Source organism: Heloderma suspectum, chromosome 3, assembly GCF_057233095.1.
Source record: "Heloderma suspectum isolate Gila_16-S chromosome 3, 16-S_ref, whole genome shotgun sequence".
Lineage (NCBI taxonomy): Eukaryota > Metazoa > Chordata > Lepidosauria > Squamata > Helodermatidae > Heloderma > Heloderma suspectum.
The window spans coordinates 201,328,722-201,352,043 of record NC_139460.1 but is presented as its reverse complement, the minus strand read 5'-3'; the positions used below and the strand labels follow the sequence as shown (position 1 = coordinate 201,352,043).

Here is a 23,322-nt window from a genome sequence, read left to right as displayed (position 1 = left end):
AAACACTGGTAAATTCATCATGGCATACACGCTTTCATCGGCTTGAATCCACGGCGTCATCAGATGCATTGTTTTCCTCATTTGACTGGCGTTTGCATACACACAGAGACGCAGAACAGCCTTCCCCGGGGCCCTCCAAACGTTTTGGACTTCAGCTCCCATCAGCCCCAGCCAGCATGGCTAATGGTCAGGATTGCTGGGAGCTGCAGTCCAAAGGATCTAGAGGGCACCAAGTTTGGGAACGCTGGTGTAGAGAGGGGCGGCTATGCACAGCGGCGAGGTCGGAAGGAAATCAAATGCAAAACACAACTCGCACTCTGCCAGTTCACATAAACGCGCGTGAGACAAGCGCGGCGATCACTCACAGAGCGGCGCCGATGATCACACAAGCCCTCTGGCAGTAATAACCCGAGGCAGCCCGCGGTCCAACTGCGCATGCCTGACCCTCTTTCCGGGTCTGACGCGCCGCCTCCGACCCACGGGGGGGGGGGGGCCGAGCGCCGTCCTCCGAAACCTCCGCGCCCGAGTTGGGATCTCGCGAGAGCACGTCCCTTTTCCGGCCTGAGCCTCCTGAGGTGAAGTCGTGCCCTTGCTGCCCCTTCAGCCGGGGATTTCTGTCTTCGTGCCGCTCGCCGCTCGCCCGGTGAGTCAGAACCCGCGGAAGAGGGCCGGAGGGCGCAGCCTCGTGTGCAGAGGCTGCTGTGGCGGAAGCAGCAGCAGCAGCTCAGGCCTCGTCTTGACCTTCTCCCCCCCCCCCCCGCCGCTGTCTGCTCTTGACCGCGGGAAGGGCTGGATGAGTGAGGCCCAGGGAGCGCCTTGCCAGTTATATAATGCCACGTGGGAAGAGTGAACGCGCATTAAGCTTGCCGCTAACTTGCAATCAAATGTAATATTTATCTCTCCTGCTTGCGCGTTTCCTATCAACAGCTGCTTGACCACTGGGTGAACAGAATGCCGGACTAAATGGATCATAGAATAATAGAATAGTGGGGTTGGAAGGGGCCTACAAGACCTTCGAGTCCAACCCCTGCTCAATGCAGGAATCCAAGTCAGAGCATCCCCGACAGATGGCTGTCCAGCCTCGTCTTGAAGGCCTCCAGTGTGGGAGAGCCCACCGCCTCCCTAGGATCCTTGGTCTGATTCATCATGTCTGTTCTTACGTTGTATGTTTTTATCCCCATATGCAAGAACTGAAAATGCAGGCAGTCTCTGTAAAATGTAACTCCCCCCCCCATGTCATTTAGACCCTGCCCCCTAACTTGCTAATCAAAGCTTTTTTGGGTGGTGGTGGCAGCGGCTTAAATTTCCCCCCTCCCTATGCTTAATTTTCTCCCCTAGCACAGGAGAGCCACTGTGACAGGATCTGGACTCAAATCTCAGCTCAGTTATGCATTCTCTGCTTGCCTTTGTATCAGTTGCTATCCTTTTCCCTCAGTCTGTCTACCCCTATCAGAAAAAATTGTGTCCTTTTGTCACATAGGATTAAAAGGAAGGGTGGTTACATACACTCAGCTTTGAATACATACATACAAATGCTGGATACGATCAAGCCAAAGTTAAGCATTTTAAAGTTTTATTGATTTCATTGGGAGAAAGTTAAACATATGCTTCAGTGTGATTTATGTCACTAGGAATAGAAGTTTGACTGAATTGTTGCACCACTTTTTCTCTGCCTTAAAAATAAATGAATAATAGAACCCTAGCAAAAATGGCTAAAGGTACCCAGCGTTTTTGAAATCTGGGCTGCCTGTCATTTTTATATTTTAAATATATTTCCATTAAAATCCACAAATTAAGGTATTACATTAAAACAATGTAAATTGCTGTAGCTTAATAGTGAAAACACTTTTTGCTACCATATTGACATTTGATCCATTTTTTCCAACTCCTGTGGAATATTTTCCCATTTTGAGGGGTGAAATTCTGTCAAATGGTCTTTGTGATACTTTGTTTCCTAACATATCTGTGTAGCGCATGCATTCTGCTGCTTGCAAATGAGTTTCGTCCCTTTCCCATAGTAAGGAGGAATCCTGCTTGAATGTGTTCATTTAAGAATAGTTACTGCTCATTATCCAGCAATGAAGTTGGGCTGGTGAGATAATACAAATGAGAAATGGTCAAGCTGTTTTAAAATTTGATGAAGAGGATATCACTGTGCTTCTCTTGAGCATGGTCATAAAGCTATACTACTCATCAGACACAAAAGTTCAAATCTGTTTCTGCTGTCTGGATTCACCTAGAGCCTTGACTGGTGGCTCCATTTGTCCTTCAGAGGAGATCAGCTGCTGCATGCTGTCTAAAAAGTAGCTGCATTTCTGTGGTGGGTGCAGGCGATGGAAACTTGAACATATATAAAAGAAGGAAAACAACTCAGAGGAGGTATGCGAGAGCCAGTGTGGTGTAGTGGTTAGATTAAGACTGTGGAGACCCAAGTTGAACCTAACCTGTCTCTCAGGGTTGTTAGGATAAAATGTGGGGGGACTATGTATGCTGCCTTGAACAGTGGGATATAAATATACTAATGACAGATTGCTTTGTCAGACAGATGGACTTTTTCCTGATTCCAGTGTATTTTCTGCAAGTTCTTAGTAAGGTGGCTTCCTCTAGCCCCTGTTCAAAGGAATTAGGAGACAGTGGTGGCAAGCAGTAGCAGCAGTTGTGGATGCAAGAGCATCTTGATGTTGGTGAATAGAGAAGAGGTTTGGGATGTTGCTGGGAGCTGAATAATCTAGGAAGTTGAAAGGGAAAGTTGAAACTATAATTAGAACTGTAACTCCACCCTTGGTTTCACCTTGTGCAATTGTCATAGAGCAGGTTAGGTGGGGTTTTCTGTCAAAGCACCAGAATTTCACTGGCAGGTAATTCCAATGTACACTAGAACTGTAATTCCTTGCAGTACAATGATTGCAGTAGAAGTCTCTGTGGAATGAGTTTGTTACTCAAACTCTTGAGGCCACACTGGCTGGTGTAATTCTGACCACTTCTAGCAGGAGATTCTTCTCTTGCTATTCTCAAAACTACTCAGTAGCAGATCTGCAGTTAGGGATTCCATGGTAGATCCTTGGTTTGGCCCTTGTGCAGTCATCACTGCAGCTGGGATTGTGGGGCATAGAACTTCCAACCCCTGCTTGGAGCTGCTGGAGCATACAACTGCAGGGCAGGAAAAGGCCCTTAAGTCTTAGAGACATAATAGTAAAAGCCTGCATGCTGAAGTTAGTGAAACATAGAGGGAAATGAAGTGGTGTGGGATACAAGGATTATCTTGGTCTTTAAGACGGGAACGGGGGCTTTTTTGGTAAAGTAATAAATAAAAGCAGTGTCTGCATTCATCTCAATTTAATACTTTTTCTAGTACTAGTGCTAAGGGAATGTCAGGGAGGAAAATGATGAAATCCCTGCCCCACTTAGCGATGACATAAAGTATAGCTGTCTGCATCCCAAAGGTTGTCAAGGGAACTCCATGTACACAGTGAAGTTGGGCGTACTTCCTTCCTTCTATGTTACCTATGTGGTCCTGATAGCTGGAGTTGGGAGCAGTCTATGTCACAGTGCGGGAAGCTGTGCTTATGGAAAATAAGGAAGCTTTGGTGTGCAAGCTAATGAACCTCCTGCATGTGCCTAAGGGTCTTTGGATCCTGGTCCTTGTGTGTAGTCCACCATCCACTTGTACAAGAGCATGCGTCTTAAAAATATGCTCCAGCAGACTTTATTCCCAGTAAAAAAAAACCCAACTTGCAGTATAAATCAAGAGTCACTTTTATTGGTCTTGCATATTTCTTATTTCTTCCTTCCCATATTCTACTTTGGGGCAAAGGAAGAAACTGAGCATACACTATCATTCAATGATAAATGTTTACTGTAAGTTGAGTTGTCTTGTCAATACATGAGTGAGTGGCTTTTGTTGAAGCCTTTCGGTTTTGGGGTAATTCCTGAGGCTTTATATTGCAGCTTTTATTTGCTCATGTTAGATATTCCCCCTCCCCTCTTGCATTTGATTAAGAGAAAAGGTAGCCAAAATAGAACAGAGTTGTTTTTCATAAGAAGTGCCATGCTGAATCAGAGCAAAGGCCTATGCTTTCCTTTGGTCTCTTAATAAAAACACACAAATAATGGAAAACTGGCTGTCATAAACTAGGTGACCTGATGATGCGTCAATAATATAATCTTATGTTTATGAATGTGCAAAGAATGTGGTCATGACATCTTTTAGCCACTACATATTTTGAAGGTGGTGTGGGATTTACAGCCTCTTTAAAAAATGATTTGTTTGAAGAACCGCACAGGGGGTTATGTTTCTAAAATAAGACAAAGGGAATGTAAGCTAGCATAATTGCTTTTTGCTCCATATTGCTCCCTGGATGTGGGAGCACTTCCTATGTGTGCTCCCCCAGCCCCCCGTTGCTCTACACCAGATTGATGAGGAGCTGAGTGCACTTTCCTTAGTACTGTGGTGCTGGAGAAGACCCTTATGAGTCCCCTGGTCTGCAAGGAGGTCAAATCAGTCAATCCTAAGGGAAATCAACCCTGACTGCTCATTGGAAGGACAGATACTGAAGCTGAAGCTCAAATATTTGCGAAGAAAAAAGTACTGGAAAAGACTCTGATGCTGGGAAAGATTGAAGGCAAAAGGAGAAGGGGACGGCAGAGGATGAGATGGCTAGATAGCATCACTGATGCAATGAATATGGACTTGAGCACACTCCAGGAGAGAGCGGAGGACAGGAAGGCCTGGTGTGCTATGGTCCATGGGGTCACGAAGAGTCGGACTTAACAACTGAAAAACGATGTAGCCCCATCCCCTCCAGTGTGCATGTAGTAGTTATGATGGGACACTCCAGTGCCTACTTATTTCATTAGAAAATAGTAGTTGTGTGGGTTAATGGTGGCATGCTATATGACTGTCGGTCATAACTTTATTTTGCTATGCTATGTCTGGTTGCAAGTTGTCTGGAGTCGAGAATGTATTTTGCTCATAAGTAGCCACTCATTGGTAAGCTTGTGTGACAAGGGTTGGCAGTGGGCCAATTTTTTTCTTCTAGGCCACAGTGACTGACATAAGTTATTGTGTGGGCAGGCTGGCTTGTAAATCTACTTGTGCGTTATTAGATTTTACTTGCTATGGCTGCTGTATACTCTTCTACTGAAGGACATTGAACCCAATTGCATTCTTTGGAACTCTTGTAATTAAACAAATGAGGACGCATTGACAGGGCATCCACAAAACCTAAGCCCTACTTAGGGTGACTGCTGTCAACCATGATTTCCTTTCAGTAATGGAGTAAGAAAAAATACTTAAGCCTGCTACACACGTTTCTAGGATGTGTGTAGTGGAGTGTCCCATCCCTCGCAAAAGAGGGTTCGTGTGCAAATGCATACCTTTCAGTCCGGGAATGATTAGATTTGAGTTGTGTGTCTGGCAAAAGTTTAGAAAGTTTCTGTAAATAAGTCTGATTCATAAGTGACTATTGACATATTTTCTGCCTGCTTTCTGGCATTTTGTGTTAAAAAGTTTAGGGAAAGTAATATTGGAAAAAACGCTTGGTTTTAGTTTAGTGAAATAGATCCTAAATGTACTGAAACTTCCTGCGACCATCTGATACAAGCACTTAATGGCACTTTCCTGTGTGGTTGTAAGGTGCTTCTTGCTAAACTTAATTTAGTGCTGTTATAGAGGGAGAGGGGGATGTAGCTATTCCAGTAAGGCCCTCAAACATTACACAGTTCCAGAATAATAGAGGATGAGCATCTGATGTACTGCTAGCATAGTGCTTCATGAAAACAGTTTGGCCTTAAAAAACAAAACAAGAAAACCCTATATCTTGTGAAATGGGAATTTAATGTTGCAAGAATTGCAGTTCCTCTTGTGTAGGCATGTGATGAACTTCAAATAGCCCCTAACCTCCTTCGCAAAAGAGAAGTCTACAGAGGGGCTGTTTGAAAATGGTTATAGCTAATTTCTTGTTCCACTACTTTTTACTTTCAAACTTTGGATATGTACTTCAAGAGGAGCACAGTGAGTTGATAACATGAAAAGCATTCCAAAACAAAAATGCTCAAACCCTCTTAACATAATTTCTTTATTAGGCCAACTCAAAGATACTTGCAAGCTTTTGAGTTCTTCAGAATTCATCACAGGGCAAGATTGTAAACAAAGAATCTTGTCTGATTGAAGAGTTCTGAAGAAGCTGAATGTTTGCACAATATTTTATGACCTTTGAGTTGGCCTAATAAGAGAGCAATCCTATGGCCGCTAGACATTGGCTAGATGGCCATAGGATATGCTGTTTTCTGGGAACCAACCTCCCCCCACTTCTGTGCTGTCTTGGAAGCAGTGTGGAACAGCCCTGTCCTCCGCTCTTGCAAGAGGAGTGTGGAGCGGCCCAAAAGGGGCTTGGCTGGGGGCGTTCTAGGGCATGGAGGGCATAGCTACGTGTATGACACATCCTATGTGTCGTTCAGCCTCCCTCCCTGCTCCGTGCTCCTGCGGCTAGACAGCCGCAATCAGCTGTCTAGCCAAAAAAGCAGGGCAGGGGAAGCACGGAGGGAATGATCCCCTCTGTGCGTCTTCTGCCCTGCTTAAGATAGGCGGTCAGCTCCGATTCGGAGGCAGCTGCCTATCTCGATAGGATTGTGCCCCAAAGGAATTATGGTAATATGGGTTTTAACATTTTTCTTTTGGCCAGCACGGTTACTTTCACTTCTTGTATAAAAGGCATTGTGTGTTTCAAGTTATGTCATGTTGCTACTGGAAACCTTCTGTCCCACCCTGCCTGCATAAGCAAAACAACTACTTCTTGCTGTGTCTTTAGTTTTACACTGACTTGTGATGTGGGTTGTCCAGATGATCTTGAATTAGAAAGTTTTTGGAAAATTTCCTGGAAAAGAATCCTATGCAAATTACATCAGAAAAAATTCTTATACTCTGGAGCAGCCTTCCCCAGTGGCATTCCTGACCACTGGCCATACTGGCTGGGCTGATGGGAGTTGAAGTCCAAAGCATTGAGGGCACCAAGTTGGGGAAGGGGGCCCTAGAGAGTGATATGATTTAGCATACTTTTAAAATTTGTATTTAGTAAACAACACAGCTAAAAAAAGTGCCCCATGTTAATTTTTGTTGCAAATTACCACAAGTATTTGACCTGAAATATTTGAGAGGGAAATTAAAGCACGCCTAATGTTATTTAAATGTCATATTATGTAAAAAAAAACCCACCCAGTTATTTTACACTTGCATGTACTTCCATTCATTGTTTAAATTTAAGGGGGAAAAGGGTCCTGAAAACTGTTGACACTAATAAATATTAGCAACCCAAAGAACTGTGTATGATATCCTGACAGCCACTCATCTATTTTAACAGAGTTCAACTCCCTTCCGCTGAGGTTGTTGAGATACCTTCAGTTTCGTCGTCATGTCTTATTAGTTCCATTTCACACTGAGATATATATGGATTTCAGTGAGATATATGTATTCTCTCACATACTTGCTAGGGGTAATTACTTGGAAAACATTATTTACAACTTTGGCAGTTTCAATCTTGCCTAATATTGTATTTGCAGTTGGCATCCATCCATCCATCCATTGTTTGTTTATTAATCGCCCATCTGGCCGGTCACCCAGCCACTCTGGGTGATGTACAGAATATATAATAAAACAGTTTGAAACAATAAAATTCCACAGTAAAACATAATTTTTCTAAAAATACCCTAACCCACCCCAAATGCCTGCCTGAACAACCATATTTTTAATGCGCGGCAGAAGCTCATTAAAGAGGGGGCATGGCGGAGTTCCCTAGGGAGGGAGTTCCGCAGAGTGGGGGCCACCACAGGGAAGGCCGTCTCCCTCATCCTCACCAGTCTAGCTGTCCTGGCTGATGAGATGGAGAGAAGGTCATCCAAGGCTGATCTTGTTAAGCGGCCTGTCTGGTGTTGCTGGAGGCGCTCCTTAAGATAGGCTGGGCCAGAACCATATAGGGTTTTAAAGGTCAAAACCAACACCTTGAATTTGGCCCAGAAAACAACTGGTAACCAGTGCAACTCCTTCAGCACTTGAGTGATGTGATCTCGCCGGAAGCTACCTTGTAATCAGGCAAGCCACCGCGTTCTGTACCAGCTGCAGCTTCCGAACCGTCTTCAAGGGTAACCCCACATAGAGCGCATTACAGTAGTGTAAACAAGAGGAGACCAGGGCATGTTCTACTCATGGGAGCAGATGGTCGGGAAGGTAGGGGCGCAGCCGCCATATCAGATGGAGTTGGTACAGCGCTGTCCAGCTCACAGCTGACACCTGAGCCTCCTGGTCTTTCAAGGGTAGCCGTACCCCATTCAACACCAGGTCAACATCCCCCAACCTCCTCTTGTCTCCCACCAAAAGTACCTCAGTCTTGTCAGGGTTCAGCTTATTCCTCCCCATCCAGCCACTCACCGTCTCCAGATATTTGGACAGGGATTCTACTGCCAACCTTGGTGAAGATTTGAAAGAGAGGTAGAGCTGCGTGTCATCCACATATCATGACACCACACCCCAAGCCTCCTGATGATAGCCCCCAGCAGCTTCACATAGATGTTAAATAGCATCGGGGAGAGGATGGAACCCTGTGGCACTCCACAAGTGAGCGGCCACGGGTCTGAAACCTCCTCTCCCAGTGCTACCCTCTGGTTCCTGCTGGACAGGAAGGACCGGAACCACTGCAATACAGTGTTTCCAGTGCCCAACCCCTCCAGTCAGTCCAGGAGGATACCATGGTCAACGGTATCAAAAGCCGCTGAGAGGTCGAGGAGAACAAGGAAGGAGCATTCGCCCCTATCCAGAGCCCTCATATCATCCACCAAAGCAACCAAGGCCGTTTCTGTCCCATGCCCAGGCCTGAAGCCCGACTGAAATGGATCTAATGAACTTGTTACTAATGAACTTGTGAAATGGTACATCACATCACTGACCCCGACTAGTATATCACTCTAACTGGTAACTTGTATGCATTTGTTGGTGTCTCATGTGACTTCTAAGGCCAACTGCTTCTTGGCTGCTGTAGTCTGCAAGCTATAAACTTGTACAGTTTGGAGAATGGACTTCAATTTGCTGTATGCCAACACCAAACTCTTAGGGCAACGAATGAGTTTTCTAGTTTTGTTTTAGAAGTAATGGGCAGATCATCTACACAGATATAATCCCATTGATTGGAACAGAATTTAGTAGGAGTGGGGACATAGTGAAATAAAGTGGGAGAAGTCTTTCCCAAGTTAGAGTAAATTCCGATGTTCATAACGAAGTCAGGGCTGTTTAAAATTCCTAAGTGGGAGGTATCTTGGTTTATCGGAAACTTGGGAAAGCTGGTAGGGAATAAGATGTCTCCTTCTGTATCCTCATTGTTTTTGTTGCTGCCCCCCATCTCTAACCCATTTATCATTGAAGACTGCATGTGTGTCACTTCATGTCTTTTATGTGTGAATGCGCCATTAGAGGTCTAACACTACAGAATTTCCATGCCTCCTTGCATACTCCAAACAAAATATTTTTCAATAGTCAGTACACATATTCAGCTGCTAGTGAAGTGAAATCAAGTGATTTGCATGCATATGTGAACCTGCCTTATGCCCATACTTGGTAGGGAGTGCAAGGTTGTTTTAGATCTGCTTGTTATGCTTGTAACATAAGGCTGTAATCCTATGCCAGCTTTAGAGGACCGCACACTTAACACTGAAGGAAGTACTTATTCGAAGCATTTTAAAGTTGCTTTTTAGGGCTATGTCCTCCCAAAGCAACATACCAAAAAAGTGAGAAACAAGGTAAAAATCACACATGATCTAATCAGAATAGATGTTCAGAAATTACTTACAAAGCTGTTCTGCCAACATATGGAATCAGTCAAAGGCAGCTTTGAAGAGGAAGGTCTTCCAGGCCACCTAGATGCCAGAATTGGATAGGTAGGTCGATTGGAAGGAAGTTCCAAAGATTCGGGGCCACTGGTGAGAAGGCCCTGTCTCTAGTGCATGCCAACCTTTTTGATCTTAATGTTGAGCACTCAAGAACATAGCAAGAGCCATGCTGAATCATGCCACAGTGGCCAATCAGCTGCCTGTGGGATGCCCACAAGCAAGGCCTGAGTGCAATAGCACTCTCTTGCTCGTGGACCCCTGACAAACTTGTATGGTATGTCTGTGACTGGGCTGCATGGGTAGATTTTTAAGCTGAAAAGTTCCGTTAATGCAGGCATGGGGAACGTGTGCAGATGGTGTTGGACTACAACTCTCATCAGCCCTAGCCATAGCCAGCATAGACAATGGTGAGGGTTGATGGTTGTTACAGTCCCACAACATCTACAAGGGCCATATATTCCCCATCCCTGCCTTAATGTATGAGATTGGTTTACGAAAATATACACAGTGGCCAGATTTAGGGCAACCAGTGTTATCAGAGCATCTAATCTGTAAGACGTCCTACTAAAGCCAGACACATTTTGTTTATCAAGCAGTATGAAACAAGCATTACAAATTTGTCTGTTTTCGAATTAAGGAAGCTATGTTATATAAGAGATACAGTGGGATGTATTGCAACATATTGTGGTTTTAAACTAGTAGATAGATATGAGCATGACCTGCAGGCAAAACAAACTAAACCCAGAATGAGCTAATTGAACACCTGCATCAAGGGGGGGGGGGATTACCACCTTGCAAGCATTTTGCTAGACAATTCAAGGTGTTTTTTTTCAAATATTTTTCAAATGTTTAGTAACCAGAGTAGTAAGTGTTACATTGTACAAAATGTAACTGCTTATATTTTGTCTCAAAAATGCTTAGTGGGTTCAACATGTTTCTGTGTCAGGCTTTAATTGGCTTAACTTTTGTTTAATTCCTTCACTCCAGAATCCGATTGTGATACTTTGGATCTGTTTTTTTAAATTGTTGCAGTAAAAAGTGTGTGTGGGGAGCAATGGAAAGGGATATGCTCCCCCCCCCCCCGCATATATGCCCAGGGCTGGCTGTATCTTAATTTGGTGGTGGGGTGCTACATTGCACTAAACAGCTTGCGGAGAAGCCAGTCTGTGTAGTGGTTAGAGAGTTGGACTGGGGAGACCCAGGCTCAAATTTGCACTCTGCAGTGAAGCTCACTGGGTGACCTTGGTACCTCACAGCATGGTTGTGAAGCTAAACTGGGGTGCGGGGCAGAATCATATATGTTGCCTTGATCTCCTTGCAGTAAAGGTGAGATATACATGTAATAGCATGATTATTTAACTGTTGTGTTTGCAGGTCAGTTTTGCAGCCCTAACCTCTGCATGTTTTCTTGGAGCACTGAAGCTGCCCCATACCATTAGATCCATTTAGGGCACAATCCTATGCATTTTTAGACAGAAAAAAGGTGTACAATTCCTAGCATGTCCCAGCCAGCCATGTTGGCTGGGGGATGCTGGGAGTTGTAGGACTTTTTTCCTGTCTAAACATGCATAGGATTGCGCCTTTAGCGGCTGAATTTCAGCCAGTACTGGCTCCTCGGACAGCAGGGTCTCCGGCAGAAATCCTTCCCCGTCCTGCTAGCTGCGATCCCCTTAACAGGAGATGCCAGGAAGTGAACCTGGCGTTTTCCACATGCAAAGTAGCGTGTCTTCTGCCACTGGGCTCTTAAGGAAGCAAATCCTGCCTGCCAATTTCCATGGGCCTTTCAAGTGTGCATAGGATCGGGCTGGTGGATGGGGAGAGTGCTGAAGTGTTCGGCATCGGAAAGTCTGGTTGTAAATCTGTGGGAAAGCACGCCTCATTTTAATATACATTTTTAGTTAGTCCTGAATTTACTTGTACAAGCAAGCTGATTAGAAATTTAAGATAGGCATGGGCATAATCATAGCTGGTTCTTTTATGATGGTAAATGTTCCCCTCGTTGGAACAAGGTACAAGTCCATCTGTAAAACAATGTCGTGCCTCTGCTCAGTTTGCATTTCATTCAGTCCTCCGCCCCCGATTTGAATGAACGGCTCAGCTTTTTTGCTCCCGCGGGCGTTGCTGGGCAGTTTTCCATCTTCTCCCCCACCTTGTTCTGCCGACGTGCAAAGCTCTGTCCCAGCTGTGGCGGCTCTGGCCACGTGGGCTTGGAGGCGGGGCCTGAGGGTGGGCCCACAACGTGTGTTGGCATGCGGATACGTTTAAAGCAGCCTGTTCCTGCTGATAATTTATCTGCTGCTGCAGCAGGCGCCCTGGTAGCTCGGCAGGAACTTCAGCTCATCCTCCCTGGCGGACGGTAAACACGGTATGCGAGATACTGGAGTGGTGCAGGGCGGTAGGAAGAGACGGGCAGGTACGGCAGTAAGGGTGCAGTTCTGTGCACACACTTTTGGGATAAAGCCCCATTGAATAAAGTGGGAGTTATTTCCTGAACAAGCATGCATAGGATTGGGCCGGCACAATTCTGGAATATGTGTAAAATAGTTAAGCGCTTTGACCTGAAAGTTGCAATCCTCTACCCATGGGAGCAAATCTCACTGATCTCAGTTGGGTTTACTCTGAGCAAATGTCGGATTGGGTTGCAGAAGTTGCTTACTTCATTTTGCTCTGCTTTATGCAGTCCTCTACATGTTAACAGAAACCTCTTCTGCTTTTGAAACTCTGCAAGGGCACAGATGCTGGGAATTTGGTTTCTTTACAGGCGTTCTGTGCATAACTGAGCTTGTGTCTGGAAAAAGGGTGCAATTTTCTGGAAAAAGGAGTGATGTCTGACACCCCCCCCCCCCCCCCAGGAATCAGTATTATCGGTGCTGGTGTCCAGACTTTGCAGAATTTACAGAATTGAAAGAAAACGTCATTTGTGAATAGTATCTCACATCAAAGGCAGAACACTTTTTAGTTCTGTGTGTTGAATATTAGGGTGGAAGTTGTTACATGTCTTGGTACATGTCTCCTTAAAATGAAAAGTGTGTACATACAAGTAATGGATTAAAACTAAAGTAAGAGTTAATAACAGAAATGGAACAATGAAATTGCTTCATGGGGCATGGAATATGGCCTTGTGGAACTGAGCCTAAGAATCCCAGCTCTCACTTCTTGAAAAACAAATCAGACTTCTAATCCGTGTAGTTTTAGACAACACTGAACTTTGACAAGTTTTGTTAAAACTGTAGGAAGTGGGTGAATGTCAGGCTTTGGAGTCTAGCAGTTGGACTTCTGGACTCTTGTCTTCTTATGATAAAGGGTCACCATGAGAAGACAAGAGTCCAGAGGTCTGCTCATGTCTCCTTACCCTTTATTTTTTCCTTCCTATGAATCCCAGTCCTTGTTGGTAGCCTTATAAAAAAATAATCCCAATTCTAAATTATGGAGAGCACCATCTCCAGTCATTGTAGCTATGCATATTGTAATACTGTAAAATTTGCCCAGTTGGCACAATGAGGGGGATACTGGATCCCTTCTTCCCAACATGCTAGTCTTGAATATAAAGAGAGTCTGCTTTAATATGAGGGTAATATTCAAACACTTTATCCTCCACTTATCTGAAGTAGTACAGCCCCCCCAAACACATGTGACTCTGCTGATCATAAGATGGTTGTTAAAATGTTTCAGAAACCTGGATGTTTGAAAGATTTACTGTATGAAAACAAGAATTCAAGGTTTATAGGGAAACATGCAGAACATGAACTAATAATCACTGGCTCTAAGCAATACTTAAATATTGTGTTGTGAGCAAGACAGAAGTGTGCAAGGATGTTAAAATGAGGGAATGGTTGCAACATAAATAAGAATGTAATGGAAATTCTGGCATATGGCTATTCAGTAGTAAGTCTTGCATTACGTACAAGGTGCCAGATTCTGGAGGGACAGCTGGCTAGACTCTGCTCAGCTTATCTGTGTTGTTTTGGTAGTAGAACCGACACTGCACAGTCTGTTAGGAGTTTCATCCTCCTTTGTTTACCTGGGGCATATCACAGATTATCTTGTGCATTTTCCTCTCCCATTTTTAGAATTGTCAAGGATGATCCCACTCCAAGAGAGAAGTGGAAGCTCTTGCAGCAAGGAGCCCCTTGACAAGTGTCTTCAGGCTAAGAAGGACCTAGAGACAGCAATTGCTGGAATAGTCAAGGCTGAGCAGCAAGTTAAGGAAAACTGGAGAGAGGTATTTGAAGTATACTTTAAAAACAAAACCCAAACCCTCAACAACTTGCAGAGGTCATCTTGATTTGCCTCCATATGTAATGGAGTCTGTTACAAAACCAGCAGTAGTTCCTCCTTTACAAGTCCTGTACACTTTATTGTTACTAATCTTTTCATACAGAATAACACGGATGGCAGGAAGCCACACTAATGTGTGTTATGGCTGAATTTTCTTGTGTTGGTCATGGGGATTTTTTTTAACCTCAGTATTTTTTTTAATCTTCCATAGAAAAGTAAGAGATGTCCATTACAGTTGCTGGGTAAACTGTAGATAATTGCACACTGGAATTACAAGTGTGTTTCTGAACCCCTCAAAGCCATGCACAAGGGAGCATAAGAACAAAATAGCATCTCTTCATGGATTCCCTCATTCCCAAATAACACTGGAGTAATAATGTGCAGTCACTCTTACACCTCCAGTGTGGATCACTGAGGGTCCTCCTGCCAGTGGAGATCCATTGTATCCAGGACTTGGCTGATGGGGGAAGCACTTTCTGGCTCAGAGTCCTATCACAGCCTGGGAATTTAGTCCTCTCCCTCATGTCATGGGGGCCCACCACTGCATGAAGTGCAAAATTGTGATGATGTAAATGAGAGGTGTCAGTAATTTAGGATAACACGTATCCTAAATGTGACTCGGCAATTTCTATTTCAAGCACAGGCATGGCTTAGATGGAACTTGTCATAGAGACAAGGACTAGATTTTGCATTTATCTTGCAGGTGAAAGCCAGGATTCACAGCTGCATAAGCCGCCACCTGGAATGCTTGCGTAGTCGTGAAGTTTGGCTGCTTGAACAGGTAGATCTCATCCAGCAACTGAAGGAGGAGGCCTTGCAGCAACAAGCACAGCAACTCTGCTGGGTAAGGTCTAACTGTGGACTTGATTCAGTTTATGCATGTAGCCCTTGCTAGAGATGTAAAATTTCTGGAAATGTTGAGGCCATGGGAAAAACCGTTCTGGAAAACTTGGAAATTTGGGAAAACCCGAAAAATAAGCTATTCTTTAGAGATCTAAAGTCACTTTGTTGCTTTAAGACAGCCTTCCCCAACCAGGTGCCCTCCAGATATTTTGGACTTCAGCTCCCATCAGCCTCAGGCAGCATGGCCAATGGTCAGGAATGCTTGGGCCACTGTAGTCCAAAACATCTGGAGGGCACCAGGTTGGGGAGGGCTGCTTTAGGAACATAAAGCAGCCTTTCTGTTTCTAAAGTTACTTTATGTTATCATTGTATTTTAAAACTTTTAAACTTAAACTCAAATGTGTAATTATTGTCTGAATAGATTAGAACTACATTAAATGACTGCTTATTAAATAAATACAGGCCTCCATAGAACAAAACCCAAGCTGTCAAGAATGCACATTTACTGCCAAGAATGCACAATGGTGACTCTACTCACATGTTGGGAAACTGAGCATAAATGTCTATCAGTAAAATATACATTGGAAGAATAATTCTAATAAGGAATGAAAGAACTAAGTATGCTGGGAATCTTACACAGAAGATTAAAAACATATTTTCCCCTTGGCTTCATTATTTCCAGACATTTTACATCTCAAGTCTTTCTGTGAAAGTGTTCTTATTACGTAGTTTTTAGAAATCATTTTTGGGGGAGTAAAGGCTGGGCAACAATATATAAATACTTTGTTTTACATTCGAAAAGAAAATATTTCATAATCCAAAGCTGTTCAGTTTTTCGGGAAAAAAACAAAAATGGTCCTCGGGGGGAAAAAATGTTTTTTTTCCATTTTTTCTCAGTTTTATTTCCAGGCCTTCACATCTCTAGCCTTTGCATATTCAAAATCACAGTACGCCTTGAGAGTATACTGCTTGTTCTTGATATAAGAACACAGTCTCATATCTAAACCTTGCTGATGTTGGCTCATGATGTTTTTAGTTACATAATAATAGTATTTTGTCTGTCTTACAGTTGTTGGGACAATTCAACTGTCTTATCCACCAGCTGGAACAGCCTCACAGTAATGACCTTGCTAATCAAATGTCAGTGTGCTTGGAGAGGTAAGCAGTTTTATAGGATTCAGATGGCTATTCAGCTTGATGTTGGGCTTAGTATTATTTCTGTTGCATTTTTGTTTGCCTACCTTATGTCTTTCTGTGAAAGCAAATTATTTTATATATTTTTATTTATTTCATTTCTATACCACCCAATAGCCGAAGCTCTCTATGTGTTTCCCTGTGTGTTTCTTGCAAATACTGAACTAAAGGTTTAAAAATTGTGATCCTCTTGGAAAATTACCATTACCATAGGCAATACAAACATCTATGTCTGTGAATTACAATAGGGATGAGAATTTGATGATTTGAATGAATCCTTAAAACCTAAGAGGTATACTGTAATTTGTGCACATCAAAATAGATAATTGAATTCTTGTTTTCAGCTCTTTGCAAGATCAGCTTAACCTCTGTATATGAGTAGTGGCTTCTTTAACTTGGGTTTATGGGAAATTCATTGTGTTCATGATACATATATATATATTTTAGTTTGAATTCTTGACTAACACCACCCACCCCCCGCCCAGACTAGGGAATTTAACTCTCCAGCCAGAAGAAACTTCCATCCTGAACTTTGAGGCTGATGTGCCATTCCTTCGCCAGGCCATCACATCTTTTGGCTCGATCACAACAATGGTGAGTATAAGGGCTTTTCTCAAGGGTAGTGGAGTTTGTTCCACATAGCTGTCACTTGGAAGCCTAGAATCAGCAGCCAGGATCCTGAAGAGCTTGCTTAAGCTTCTGCAGGGGCCTATTGTTATCTTTTTCTGGGATTTGTTACTTGAATGGCTCACATCCCTCACCAGAATGCACATGCTGCTTTTGAAACTCCCATTAGTTTCAAAAACAGCTTGCAGAATGGTATGGAGAGCTGCTGTTTGAAGAAAAACACGTCTAAAAAATCCCCCTGCACTCATGGAACCAGCTGCAAGGCTCTGGATCCCCATGAATGACTTTTCTGTGTATTTATTTTTAAATTCCAAACATATGCTTATTTGGTATCAAATGTTGTGTTACCAGCTTGAAATTCCAAAAACATAATAGGCATTTACTTTGTTATTTTAAAACTTCATTGAACAATTACTACTCATAAGTTTAACATAATTCTGATTTTTTTTTTTAAATAGCAAACATCTGACAAAGATGACTATGCCCCTTGGATTTCTGCGCAGAACTGTCCTGTGATGGCTAAATGTGAACAGGTAGAGTTAAAAAAAATTGTCTACTGCAAATTTGATTGGGCGATGGCAGCAGAACGGAAGCATTTACCAACACTTTCTAATGGTTTCTGTGGCTTGAGGCCTTTTAGCTTGAGTAACAGAAGGTAGTCTTGACCAAGGATGATGTATGAGACATGATTGCTGTGATATTCTAACTTCCCAGAGTGGGTACCTTTGGATAGTATCCAATGTTAGGCCTCTTTAGAGTAGACCCATTGAAATGAGACTTAAGTTAGTTGCAAGTAACTTAAGTCCCATTCATTTCAATAGATCTACTCCCAAGTAGGACTAACATTGGATACTGCCCTTTGCTTGCAACAGTACCATAAGTGAATGTGTATTTCATCCGTAGCATGTGACTGAAGTACTCAAAAGACCAAAATTTGGAGCTCTGCATATCTTTCTTGTGGAGGCGCCATACCATGGTATACCAGTTAGTGCACTTGGGTATAGGTCTGAATTAAGCATGCTTGGCACGACTGAAAATTCACTACTAAAGGAAAAGTAGCACTTCAGATTCTGGAAGTGTTATGTTGCACGAACGTTAGAATCCTTTTCATAAACTCACAGGCTTTAGTAATGCCTTAGTCCCTTCTTAGGGTGGTGTAGCTTCTGTTTTTCTTGGTGACTTCTAACAAGAATAAGATGTGCAACACTAAACTTGCTTTTGTGATATTGGCAGAAACCTTTATATGGAAAACTGGGTTGCCCACTTTCTGACTGGCTTCTTGGAAGCAACCCTAATAGTGCCTGCTGTAGTCCATATGTTCCTAGCCACAACCACGAGGACTGGCTCTTGAAAACCCACTTACAAGAGACCAATCAGGTATTGTCTTCTCATTAATTGGGAAAGAGGGTGTTTTAGCAAAGTTGGAACTGGTGGGATGGAACTCTTGATTTTACCATCTCTTTATTATACTGAGGTGCAAATCAAATAGCTTGGTAACAACTCTTTCTTCCCTAGAAAACGTTTCCTATATAATGGAGCTAAATGTTTTGGGTGCTTTCTTTTTTGTTAGGATTTAAAGTCTTCCAAAGTGTGTTATTTGGAGAAAGCATGGGGAAATCTGAGAAACTTGGAGAACTGGCTCCTAGAGAACCAGCAAGACATTCCTGAGGAAATGGATTCCCGCCGACGTAAGAGTTCCACCTCTACAACTGGATCCACCTTCTCCATTGAAAAGATAGATGAATTGGAGATCCTAGAGCAAGAAGAAATGGATCTTTCTGACTGGCTACTTACTTCTCCTGAATCAGAAAACAAGAATGCGTCAGAGGAGGAATGGAAATGTGTGTTTAAGCCTTTTAGGGAGGAATACAATATCAGTGATTGGCTCCCCAAAGCTGACTCCTGCAATAATTGCTGTGGCAGTCAGGCCAAGGGCATAGAGATAGAAAATCTTGGCAATCTTAAGTGTCTCAGTGAGCATGTCGAAGTGAAGAAGTTACCCACCAATGATGCCTGGCTTCTGCAGCCCTCTTTCAAAGTAGAAGATGTGTGCAGAGCTAATGAGTCATGCTCTAGCTTTTCAGAGTGTGTGTGTGATGAAAACTGTGAGAAGGAAGCTCTATGCAAGTGGCTCCTTAGGCAAGAAGGCAAGGATAAAAATGGCATGCCAGTACGCCAGATGCCTAGCCCCACCACTGAGCCTGAGAAACCTAAACCTGCTGTGAATATCTGGCTCCATCCTTCCCGGCAGCCGGTGGAGGAACTGGCCACTTCTAGAACAAAACAGGATAACCCTGAGGTTGTAGAACCACTGAAAAAACTGCTTGAAACCCCACTGTCAGCCTGGCTAGCCAAACCAGAAGACAACGCATTGAGCACAGAAGAGAAATCAAGCAGGGAGAAAGCTGAAATGAGTTGCAAGAGTTCCCTTCTGGAGTTTCTGGAACCTTTCCACCTCCCACTTAATGTAAACAGTTGGGTGTTGTCTTCAAAGAACACAGAAATCTCCAACCAGCCTCCAACAGAAGACAAATGGCTGCTGCGCAAGAAGGCACGCGTATGTATAACTCCTAACCATGGACTGACCTAACATATTAAAGATAATCAGTAGCACAGCATGATGTGTATTTATGTGTTTAATACCACCTATGATTTGCCACTTGCGGTGAGCAGTAAATCTTTTTAAGATTGCTTTCTGGTGCCTCTGTTAATTGTTCAGAGATACAGGATTAAGACAGTAAAGTTCTCTACATTCTAGATGCAGTTTAATGGGGGGAAATTTATTTTTTATAGGACTGCGGACTTCCTACAGTTTGCGACCTCTTTGCCTGTATGAAGCTGAATGGAGATAGAGAAAAGTGGCTGTACCAAACTCCTTTACAGGTAACCATTCATAGTTCCCATTTCCTATTCAAGGTTAGAGATTGATACTTTTCCTTTGATTAGCCTGTTTTGCTCAACTGCAAGGTTGCAAATATCCCAGGTTCCTGAAAAATGTTTCCTACTTCTTCAGCCCTGTGCATGGCTGGCTACTAAAACTTTGAATTATTTTTGTAACCCTTCACAATGGTCTTGCCCTATGTTGTTATACAGAGGATCGAAAGATATTGAAGCAATATTTGTTAAATAACTTTACCGTTCTATGTCAAGTCCAAGCTACAACTTTGATTAACCTACTTACGTAGGTTTTTGTAACGAAATTTGGGGGTGGGGTGCATGTTCTCTAACTGGACACTAGTCTGTGGGTCAGGTAGGTGGTGATTTGGGACAGTTTTCCCAAGCAAATCTGTAATTCTGGTTGTCCTTCTTTAGTCTATCTGCAACCCCCACCTAGGCTTTTCTACATGCAGCTTCAGGCAAGGGAATCTCCTTGCCCCAGAGATTCAATATCTCATATGTGTATATTTTGTTAACCATGCTGGATGTGTTTGAAGGGGAGGGGAGAAGAGCCATGGGCCGATCAGTTTAAAACAAAGGGGTGGAGTTTGTGGCTTTCAGTCAGTCATGGCGATCACTTGTGACCGAGTAAGATTGTCTTCCAGGGGTAGAGTCTTAGGAGTGGGTCTGCAGGTGGCTGTGAAGGCCAATTCTGGATCCACACAGCCTCCCACAGTGAGGACATAGGTTTCCAGGGGGAAGGCGATCACAATGATTTGCTTGACATGCCTTCCGCTGAGCTCGTTTCTCCCTTTCGCCCTGTACTTGTGCTTCTTCAAAGTCCATAGCGCCTTTAATATAGGCTGACCTCCAGTTGGAATGCTTATGGGTTAGAGCTTCCCAGTTCTGAATGCTTATGTTACATTTTTTTAGATTAGCTTTGAGAACATCTTTAAATCTGTTTTGCTGTCCACCAATATTCCATTTTCCATTCATAAGTTGGGAATAAAGTAGCTGCTTCGGAAGACGATGATCAAGCATTCGAACAACATGGCCAGTCCAGCGAAGTTGATGTTGGAGAATCATTGTTTCAACACTGGTGGTCTTTGCTTCTTCCAATATGCTGACATTAGTCCGCCTATCTTCCCAAGTAATTTGCAGAAATGTTCGGGGGCAGCGTTGATGAAGTCTTTCGTGTTGTTTGGGGTTTGGATTGGAAGAAGACTGTGCGTGAATTTGTTTTATGTGTGGAATCAGTGCACAGTGATCAACACACAGTCTTCACAGAAAAAGGCTCTAATCTAATGGCATGAATAACATGACATTGGTAGTCCTTTATCTGCTGCAGCCTTCATCCACCTTCACAGCCGTTGTAACATACACCTTGTTATCTTCCGCCTGCTCTGCTGTTGAGGACTTTCTTGGATAGTTCTTTGTCTGGTTCCTCCCCCTTGACCTTACCTCCATGGGTGGCCCTGCTGCGAGTACATGACTCCTGACAGCTTCGCTCACAGCGTTCATTGGAACACACAAGCCCACTCACCACAGCAAGGTGACGATCCAGCGAGTGAGTTTGTGGCTTTGTGTGCCTAGGGTATAGACTAGGAATGTCAAACTGGTCTATGTACTAGATCTAGGGCAAAGTAATAAGATGCTTCAGGAATGGAAGGGACCCATCTCCTTCCCACTGGGAGGGATATAGGGTCTGTTAACTGTCATTCCTTGGACCCTAGGTAGGAGCACCTGCTGAGTTCTTCAGGTTTGAAGGGGGTCTTGGACTGCAGTGGCAGCAATGACAATATGGCCTGGGAGGCTCTATGCTCCCAAGCATCTTGGCTAAGAAGGGGCTGCCCTCTGTAGTGTAAGCTACTGATGGCCAATTTCTTCAGCAAGACAAAGTACATGCCCTAAAAATTGGGAATTACTAATACATCAGTAAATTTAACTTTCCCAGAACATCATGTATAGCTGCAGAACCTTAGCAAAAGCAAAATTGCAGATTCGACTTCACAGGGAGGGGATCTGCCAATGCTTTTCAAAGCTCCTGTCTTCTGTTTTAACATGTTAATTTTGGATTATGTTTTCTAGATGTGAAAAACCTGAACCATTTGAAGCAAGTCACCTCTCTGCTGATCACCGCACATTTGTACTGAGTGATTGCAGTCTTCTGCATTTATAGTTTGTGTCTGATATCTGCCTCTTCTAAACTTTGAACTTCACTTTAAAAGCTGTATGTAGCTGAATCATGGCTGCAGAAAATGTTGTTGGGCTGTGGAGTCAACTTGCACCACATGGAAGCAACAGTACCATTATATGCATTTTATGGGCTGTGGCATGAAGATCTCTCCCTCGTTTGACACCCAAGTGTCAAATTTCAAGAGTCCCTTGAAATGGTGGAAGTCAGCGCTTTGAAATATTCCTGGCATTTGGACTACACTAATAGAATTACTCTTGCTTCCTGACCCCAGGGAATGGAGGAGTGTCTGATAGGATTCAGTGGATAGCTGAAGTTGTCGGAAGAGGAATCTTGTTTGTATTTGGCAGTTTTTAATGAAGAGCTCTTTTCTATCCAATCACTCTCAGTTATAAAGATATTATATTGGTACTTAAGACTATGGTTAGTGAGATGTGGCTCTTATGCAACAACTAGGTGTTTCAGAGTTCTATATTGTATTCTAAGTGGCTGAAGGGCCCTATTTTCTTTGCTAAAAATGGATTATATGCCAAACAGATCAGTAAGGCCTGCCAGTAACTTTGGTGCCATCTTGTTAAGGCAACTAGTGGGGGAAGTGAGAGGATGAAAGCTTTCTGATTTGTTTTAAAGCACATTGCCAAGGACAAGGTGTTTTGTATTGGAATAGCAAAATTATTTAACTTTCATTTCTTTTATCTTTATACAAAATTCTAGTGTTGACATGTGTAGATTAAGCAGCTTGGTGTTCAGGGTAAAGAAAATGTTGCTTGAGTGCTGAACCTTAATACCACTTGCCTAAGGCCCCATGGCATAGAGGCATTTCTGATAAGCTCTGATCTTGAGTAAAAAATCTTGTTTTTAAAGTGTTTAACTGATCTGAACTGCTAAAAGCCACATAAATGTAAGCCTTCAGCAGCAAAAGGGTGTTACTGTCACATGAACACTTACCCTTAACTAGGGCATAAGCAGTGCTAGAATAGTTTGAGCCATTTGTTGAAATATATGGCATTGAATGCCTAATATATTGCTCAGATTAATAAGATGGAATCAGTAATTAAAGTAGGGGTGCACGCTACTTTTATAATTAACTGGTACATGTGGCAGAGCAAGCCCTTGCTGCCTTTTCCTTTAATCCAGTATTTGTTGATGCTGATTAAGTCTTTCCATTAAACCATTGCTGTGAACAAATTTGCATAAATCTGTTGCTTCAGAACTGTATTTGGTGTGTGTGTGTGCATGATTGATTACTTGCCACTGTTTTCAGACTTCGCTTGCTCCTAGTAATAGGATGTGTCTAAAACAACTGAAACACTGACACTTCCATCCAAGCCTGAGTTCAGTCTTTAAAAAGTGCAGGTATTAACTGAAGAGTTAAAAAAAAGGCTTTTGCAAATTACAGTAGGTACACAAATGAAACAAGCCTTCATTATGGTAAT

General features: G+C 43.1%; 1 protein-coding gene across 10 annotated transcripts; it reads left to right on the top strand.

Annotated features, from left to right (window-relative positions):
• The first annotated feature begins 549 nt into the window (after positions 1–549).
• NCOA4 (nuclear receptor coactivator 4) lies at positions 550–23,104 on the top strand. 10 transcript variants are annotated; one of them, XR_014789335.1, is made up of 11 exons: positions 550–643; positions 13,944–14,095; positions 14,855–14,995; positions 16,064–16,152; positions 16,674–16,782; positions 17,274–17,348; positions 18,049–18,192; positions 18,386–19,372; positions 19,609–19,698; positions 20,626–21,244; positions 21,781–23,104. XR_014789335.1 is itself a non-coding variant. In XM_084845305.1 (11 exons), the coding sequence occupies exons 3-11, from the start codon at positions 13,955–13,957 to the stop codon at positions 21,784–21,786; spliced, it is 1,782 nt and encodes a 593-aa protein (XP_084701431.1). In that variant the 5' UTR covers positions 550–643; positions 2,273–2,379; positions 13,944–13,954; the 3' UTR covers positions 21,787–23,104. The 10 variants fall into 10 exon arrangements, 5 of the variants coding, with proteins under 5 accessions (XP_084701431.1, XP_084701430.1, XP_084701428.1 ...); XM_084845305.1 differs by lacking the exon at positions 20,626–21,244 and adding an exon at positions 2,273–2,379; XM_084845304.1 differs by lacking the exon at positions 20,626–21,244 and adding an exon at positions 2,241–2,379.
• Positions 23,105–23,322: the final 218 nt, after the last annotated feature.

What these genes read in the sequence shown, in the direction of transcription:
- NCOA4 (XM_084845301.1), top strand. Translation starts at nt 12,241, where the DNA reads ATGCGAGATACTGGAGTGGTGCAGGGCGGTAGGAAGAGACGGGCAG. An exon ending in TTAAGGAAAACTGGAGAGAG is followed by an intron (nt 14,096 to 14,854) that starts GTATTTGAAGTA and finishes TTTATCTTGCAG; the next exon opens with GTGAAAGCCAGGATTCACAG. An exon ending in TGATGGCTAAATGTGAACAG is followed by an intron (nt 17,349 to 18,048) that starts GTAGAGTTAAAA and finishes TGATATTGGCAG; the next exon opens with AAACCTTTATATGGAAAACT.